Consider the following 8,293-nt stretch of genomic DNA (forward strand, 5'->3'; position numbering starts at 1 on the left):
AAAATTTCCTCAGTAATCTTACGAAAAATGTTATTTTTCTTGAAACATTTTTAAATATTTTTTTCTTAAAGTTTAGAAACATTTAAAGAGAATATTTGAAAAGATTTTAATTATGCAGCACTTTTTTAATTTTATGAAAAATTGGAATTATTTTAAAATATATTTGGAAGATTTCGAAGTTTTTTAGAGATAAAAATTTTGATTTTAAAAATATTACAAAATGTTAAATAAAACGTAAATTTTTGAAAATATAAAAAAATATAAGCTTTTTAAGAATTGTAGAAGTTTTCAATATCAAACCAAATTTTGTTTAAGATTAATGGGAAAATTTCAAATTACTTTTTATTCAAACAATTAATTTAAAGAAAAAATTGAAAAAGATTCAGAAACATTCAAAATTACTTCTTAAAATTTGGAAAAAGAATGTTGAACCGATGGTTTTCAATATTGCAAGATTACGAAATTTCGGTAAAAATATAAAAGCTTTTTGAGAATTTTAAAACATTTCAAAAAGATTTGGGGTCAATTTATAAAAATTTTAAACAAAATCTAGATTTTGAATGAAAATTTATAATTTTTTAAAGAATTTTGAAAGATTTCAGAAGGAAAAAAAAATTATTATTAAGATTAATGGAAAAATTTCAAATGGATTTTTATTTTGAAAAAGAATTATTTTTAAAAAAATTGAAAAAGATTTAAAATGATTTCCCAAAAATTTCAAAATAATGACAAAGCAACAATTTTTAATTTCACAACACCACAAAAAATAAGAAAAAATAGAACGAGGTTAAATTTAATGTCGCTTTTATGTAGATTTTTTAAGATTTCTGTCTGAAGAATTAAATTTTAAGAAAAAGAAAATTAAAAAATTTTTCAAGAAAAATAACATTTTTCGTAAGATTACTGAAGAAATTTTCAATTATTTTTATATATTTTTTAATAATCCTGAAAGGAAATTTAAAATAAACTGAAAAAATCTTTAAAAAAATTGATTTTTGAAGATTTTGAAATAAATGTGGAAGCTATTTATGAATTTAGCCAGTTTTAAAAAGAATAAAAAATATTTTTTTTTTTAGATTTATGGATAAATTTTGTATATTTTCATTTATAAAAATTAATTTTTGAACAAAATTAAATAACATTTAAAACCATTGCAAAAGAATCCCTAAAAATTTAAAAGAAATCTGAAAGATTTTAAGGAAATTTGTAACCATTTTAAAAATATTAAAAAAGTTAAGAAAAAATTCAAGCATTTAAAAATTTTTGGGATCTTGAGAAAATTGCTAAAAATTTTAAAAATGTAAATTTTTTAGAATTTTGAAAACAAAAGTTAATTAAGTAATTAAAAAAATGTTCTTTGTTAAATATTATTTATTTAAAATATAATAATCAAATATTTTTATCGAAACAAAACGTTTTTTCATGTTTAAAGTTTATTTAAAAAATTGTTGAATTAAAAATAGCTATGGAAAAAAATAGAATTCAGAATAAAATAATTGTTTGAAAATGGGCATAGTATTTTTTTTAACTTATAAAAAATGTTCTCAAAAATTAAACGGTTAATTTAAAAAAAAAAATCGAGGCGCACATGTTTTAAAATTTGTTTTCTTATACAATTTTTACACAATTATTGTTTTTTTAAATTCAAACAATAATTTTTAGAAACTTCAAATATTTAAAAAATTTATTTGGTAACAAAATGTCGGTATTGTATTTTAATAAATAAATAAAATTAATTATAAAACCATTTTTTGACTTGTTAAAATACGAGGATTTTATATTCTAAAACATTCTAAAACATTTAAAAAATTTTCCAGAATTTTAAAATAAAGATCTGAATGATTTTAATATACTGTAAATTTTTTTAAAGGTTGTATAAAATCTCTGAAAATATATTAATTAGTATATTAATTTGAAGAGAATATTTAAATATAAATATAACTTCGAATAATTTTAAACGACAGAAAAATGGCAAATAATAAAATATCCGAACCAGGATAATCCCGAATTTAACAATTACAAATTTTTTTGTTTATTATTATTTAATTATTTTGAATAAAATAATAAAATATTTTCATCCAAGAAAAATATGTTTTCAATGTTTAGAGTTTATGTAAATAACTTTTTAATTAGAAATAACAATAATTGAAAGATATATTTCAGAATGGAAAATTTTGTTTGAAAATGGGCATAGTATTTTTTTTTTTAATTATAAAAAATTTTCTCAAAAATATAATTGTCAATAAAAAAAATTAAAAGATAAATTAGTTGTGAATTAAATCCTGCAAAGTTTGTTTGGAAAATTTTATTAGGTTCGGACAAAATTTAGGGACAAATATGTTTTTACGTTAACAGCGCTTGTGTTTTTAAATTTGTTTTTTACACCAATTTGACACAATTATTGTTATTTGAAATTCAAACAATAATTTTTGAAAACTTAACATGAAAAAAAACTTCTTTAATCAAAATATTTGATAACTGTATTTTTAATAAATAAATAGAGTTTACGAAAAAAACAAATTTTTTAATTGTTTATATTCAAGAATTTTATATTTCGGCAATTATCTGCCGGGAATTTTCCAATTCGGAATTTTTATTTTTTGGCTATTTTATGATTTCTGGACTTTTATTGTTCAAGAATTTTACAGTCGTTTCGAATATTTCAAAAGATCCTAAAAGATTTCCAAAATTTAAAAAAAATCTGAAGTCAGTTTAAAAAATATTGCTTTTTTTTATATGAGAAAAAATTCGTATCATTTTAAAAGATATTTGAAAAATTAAGGAGTTTTGAAGAGAATAAAATTCCCGACAAAAAATGGCCGAATTTTGAAATATCCGAACCAACCATTTTTATTTTTCGAGAATTTTTAAGTATCAGTAATTTTTCGGTCGTCCCGAATATTTAAAAAGATCCTAAAAGATTTTGAAAATTCTAAAAACAAATCTGGAAGATTTTAAAGTTTTAAAGATTAGAAGTTTAGAAATAGTTTGAAACGTTTTACAACGTATGAAGATAATAAACAAAATTTCAAAATATTTTTGGGAAAATTGTAAATGATTTTTTATTTTATAAACCAAAATTTGAAAAAAAAATTTCAAACGAATAACATTAATTTTAATTTTGAACAATCCCAAGATGTTTTGAATTATCACAATTTCAACACTGCAAATTGTTTACAAACACACAAAAATGTTAAATTTAAACCTAAAACTAAAATAAATTTTAAAAATTGAAAACAAAAGTGCAAACGATAGTAAAATCATCATACCTGATGAAAATCAAGTCCGTTGAAAATCAAAATGTTCATGTCCATCGGAATCAAAAACGAAAAACGTGTTTCTAACCTAAAAATCAGGTTCACCTTCCGAAAAGTTCACATGCCAAATTTTCACACATTCTATCGGCCAAAATGAATTAGATATCGTGTTTAAAACACACTGGCCTCCACAATTGCAGTTAACACTGAAAAAATCGAACTTGAAATCTTACGATTGATATAAAAGTGCCGAATAAAATTGAGAAAAAACTGCTTGAAAAAAGTGCGAAATTTCCGAGAAATCGTCTTTTAGAGATTCAGTTTTACATCCTCAATAAATGTATTAAGAAATTCTCTATTTTATTTATTTATTCTATCAGAAGTACGCAATTTTATATGCGTATTTAGTAACTTAGCTGACGTATCTCTATTCAATTTTGAGAAGTCTGAGAATTTTCGACTTTTCAAGCGAATTCGGAAATTGAATGAGATTGACTGATGTTTCAGTGGGGTGGGGGAAACCCAAGATGTCTGCATGCTGAGGGTCAATCAATAATACACCAATAAAATATTAAATATTTTTATTTACTTAAATTTCTTTTAAAACATAAAAAAGAATCTTCAAATACACTTATGGTGAAAATCGTTTGTTGTAAGTTATTCCAAAAATAAAATTTCCTCCTATGCAATCAAAGGCCTAATATATTTGCCTGAAATAACTAATTCATCACAATGCGCCTGTGTCACATCGATAATATCATTGGCTGGAAACAGCCCTTTTTTTAAAATTATTAAATGTACAAATCAAATTTTTGTAATAAAGCGGTAGGTTAACTATATTTTGGAACACTAAATAACCATTTTGATATCTTATACAGTCCATTATCGTGATTTACAAATCAAATTTTTCTAAGATTCTTGAAAAACATAAGAGAGATTTTTAAATATTTAAAATATTTAAATATATCGAAAAAATATAGAATTTTTTTATTTGACACGATTTTACAAAATTTCACGAAATATTTTAGTCCTAAAAATTTATAAAATCTTTAAAGCTTTCAAAAAATTTCACATTTTCTATGCATTTCTATAAATTTTCTAAAATATTTTGAAATTTTCGGAAATATTAATTTTTTTAAATAACAAATCATTACAATTTTCTCACGAATATTGAGAAAATTTTCTTACTCTCTTGGAACATCTAAAAACTTGTAAAAATGTAAAAATCTTTAAACATCTACACTTTTTTTTTACATTTTTCGTAACCATTTTTCATTTTTTTTTTAAATTTATGTTTTTTTCTATATAAAAATTATAGACAATTTTATAAAAAATCTGTAGAAACATTTTTTTCTTGAAACCTGTCAAAATTCTTAAATAGTATCTGAATCTTATATCGAAGTCTTAAAAAGTCTATATTTTGTTAAAAAAATTTGTGAAATCTTTTCAAGTTCGAAATTTCTTTTTGAATGATTTGAGAACTTTGAAAACTTTGAAATATCTCTTACACATTCACAAATTTTTCATAAAATTATGTAATCTTGCGAAATTAAAAAAATTACTTTGCAACTGTTCAACTTTCTTTAGAAATATATTTTTTTTAAATAAATTTTTTATAATTTTGCGCAGAATCTTAAGAAAATATCTTTATTCTCCTATCATCCGTCAGAGTTCTTAAATATTTTCTACATTTTATATCGAAATCTTTAAAGATCTAGATTATGCTAAAAACATTTTTTTTCACTTTGAAATGTAAATCTTTGTTAGCAAAATTTTGATATCTTCTCCAGTCTTAAATCATTTATGAATCTTTTTAAAACTTCTGAAATATCTATATATCATTTTAAATCATTTAAATTTGTATTGCAATGTTTTTAATCTCGCAAAATTAAAAAATTCCTTTAAATCCTCCACATTATTTTTTGACATATTTTAAAATCTTCCAAAGTTAAAATTAATCTATTAAAACAAAGTCACTACAAGTTTTTCCAAAAATCTTTTTTAAAAAATAGGACTCTTCTTTCAAAATTTTAGAAGAAAATTTGAACGATTACAAATTTTCCTGAATATTCCTGGAAAAATAATAAAATTAAAAATTTATAAAGATTTCAGAAAACTTTAAACAAAATATATATGTTTAAAAGTCCAGAATAAAATTTTGAAGCTTTTAGGGAACTTCAAAAGTTTTAAGATAAAAAGAAATTCTTGAGATACTTGGAAAATTCAAAATAATTTTAAAGCAAAATTTCTAAGTATTTTGAAGGGTATAAAAATGAATCAAAAATATTCTGAATATTTCTGGGATCAATTGAACTGAATTTTGATTTTTAAACAATAAATGCGAAGAGACCACTTTCAAAGATATCCAAACGTTTTTAAGAATGTGGCAAGAAATGAGAAAAATTTTAAAGCAATTTTTAAAATGTTGATATATATTTGAAAGTTTTATTTTATAGTAAAAATTATTTTTGCGCTCCAATGCAAAAAAACATACGCCCATGTAGCACGTGATTGAAAAGAACTCATCGATTTGAAACTCAAGGGAAGGCATACATTTTTATGCCAAATGTTAATTTTAAATAATTTTTAATATTTGCATGTGCTTTCCAATTATTATAAGTTCTAAACAATTAATTTACATATTTAATAATTTCAAATAAGTGTGCGGACATTAACCAATGAAGCAACCTGTGCGACTCATGCGCAGTGCGCGTGTAGTTTTTCGGTTTGAGAGGTAAATTTCAAATAACTATTTATTTGTTAAGCGTATTTGAACAATTGAACTCAAGCTAAAATTCGATGCTGGTGTCTAAGAACAAGTAAATAAGTATTATCAGTTTGTTTTAAGAATCATTAAAATATAATATTCATAAGACGTTTTTCACAAAATTCACAAAGATTTTGATGATTTATTTTATTGGATTTTACAAAACATTAGAAACAATTCCAGTCACTTTAGAAGATATTTAGTACTTTCAGAAGTTTGGAATAAATTTAAAAATATTTTATGCATTTCCGAAAATCTCTTCTGATACTTATTTTGAATCTTCACATAACTTATAAGTATTCTAAATACAGTGAAACTCTTCTGTAGCACGGATTTTGGGGCTGGCGGTGCGTGGGATCTATTTCATTATAGCCCGCTTTTCTTTTGTTTGTTCACGCTTGAGTTCTCGCCTGAGTGACAAACACAGACCCTGCGCAGCTCTTGTTATACCTACCTGCGGCGCGGCGTCATTTCTCGCAAGGGCTATAGAATAGAGGGCTATAGAAGGAAGGGCTATTAAAGATTTTCACTGTATCTCTTAAGATGATTCATATTTTTGTTAAACTCTGCACTGTTAAAAAATTGTCAATTTTGAAAATATAAAATGTCTTAAGATCTTTTTAAATATTCTATTAAAAATAATATTTCAAAGTAAGAAATCGCTTTAAAAATTTTCCTAGGAATTTGAAGAAAATACTGTCATTCTCTTTCAACCATTAAAAATTCTGAAAAAGCTTCTTTTTCTTCAAATTCTCCAAGAATGTAAATGTAAAAAAATGTAAAATGCCCTCTTTTGTTTTGAAATCTTCCATACTTTCACAAAATGTTAGGAAATCATTGGAAATGTCAACTCTATTTCACCTCTAAATTTAGATAGTAATTTTGGTAAATAATGCGATAGTGGCTGGTATATATAGAGGTCACAGGTATACAAATTCATATCAGTGCAGCTGAAACAATTATTTTAAATCATTCCCGTGACTATATAAAAATGAAAATTTGTATTTGTTCTCTGCTTATCAGTTTCATGATATGTCTCAATTGTTTTCGTAAGTAGAATTTGATACCAAATCCATCAACACTAAAATGTCTTACATGCAGATATCGTCTACATTCAAAAATTCGAATTTCCATTATTTTAATTACCTGTACCGTCAAATTAAATTTAATTGAAAATTTCCCCAAACATATGTTACAATTTTTTTAGGTAACATATTTTCGATACTATTTCAGTTCGAGCTGCAATACATTTTTTATAAATTAAAAGCAGAAATCCTTTTTATTGCCCGAGAATTTGTATGCAAATTTTCGTTTTTTTTTTTTTTTTGGTAATGTACATTAAAATTTTTCGGAGGTCATCTTCTTTATCCTTCGTGAGCCCTTTTGGAAAAATTACGTTTATTTCGATTTTATCAAAATCCACGATAGTTTTTTCTATAATAGAATCATTGAAAGGATTAATTTCACTACACTCAATTTTCGATAAAAGAGCCACCGATTTAAGTATTCCTATAACTGCTGGTTCCTGCAGTTTCGCAGTGAGGGGAGCCCCTTGTGGTCGAGAGACAGTAATCAACGATGTGTAATATACTAGCAGCGGCAATCAAGATAATTTCAATAAGATACCTTGGCGGACCGAAGGAACCGATAGGAGCCTCTTCAAATTACCCTTAACGGCCCCACTGAGTCCCCCTTCGGTTTCTTCTTAAAAACTCAAAAAAAAAAAAAAACAGCAGGATCAACTTTTGAATGGTAGAAATTCGGATTCTGTGTTAAAATACTTTTTCTTGCAGCGTTAAAAACTTTAAAAAATAAGATTCTGTCATGTACATGGGCCGAAGGCGGCTTCAAGTATTCTTTTAGTAGCAGTTAATAAGCGTTCCTTCGGTAAATTTAAGAATTTTGTCTGGATGCTAGCGCCACGCAGTGGGAACCTCATACAGCAAGGCTGCGATGCAAGTGAGAGAATTTTATTTTTAAACTTCGCGCGCAACATACCACATGAGCAATTATGGATGCGCTTGAAGTCAGCTTCAGCAGAAGTTAATGACATTTAAGGGCATGTGACACAGCTAAATACCTATAATACCGACCTCACTTTTTCGGTTCACTGAATGTTTTTTTGAACCTAAGAACTTTTTTTGTAAATAAAATATCGAGCCAAAATTTTGGGAAATGTATTAGAGTACAATAAAGTACGTTTAGGTACTGCATTTTGGTAAGAACGTCACTGAAAATTATTTCATCTTTTTTCTGAACCTCAACATTT

The 8,293-nt window shown here is 24.5% G+C and overlaps 1 protein-coding gene across 2 annotated transcripts in view; it reads right to left on the reverse strand.

Moving 5' to 3' along the window:
* LOC117172800 overlaps positions 1 to 3,710 on the reverse strand; it is a 65,886-nt gene extending 62,176 nt beyond the window's left edge. For both annotated transcript variants that reach the window (XM_033361028.1, XM_033361029.1), the window contains exon 1: positions 3,270 to 3,710. In XM_033361028.1, coding sequence (XP_033216919.1) covers positions 3,270 to 3,314 — 45 coding nt within the window. In that variant the 5' untranslated portion in view covers positions 3,315 to 3,710. The remainder of the gene's footprint in view (positions 1 to 3,269) is intronic.
* Positions 3,711 to 8,293: the final 4,583 nt, after the last annotated feature.

Source organism: Belonocnema kinseyi, chromosome 5 (genome assembly GCF_010883055.1).
Source record: "Belonocnema kinseyi isolate 2016_QV_RU_SX_M_011 chromosome 5, B_treatae_v1, whole genome shotgun sequence".
NCBI lineage: Eukaryota > Metazoa > Arthropoda > Insecta > Hymenoptera > Cynipidae > Belonocnema > Belonocnema kinseyi.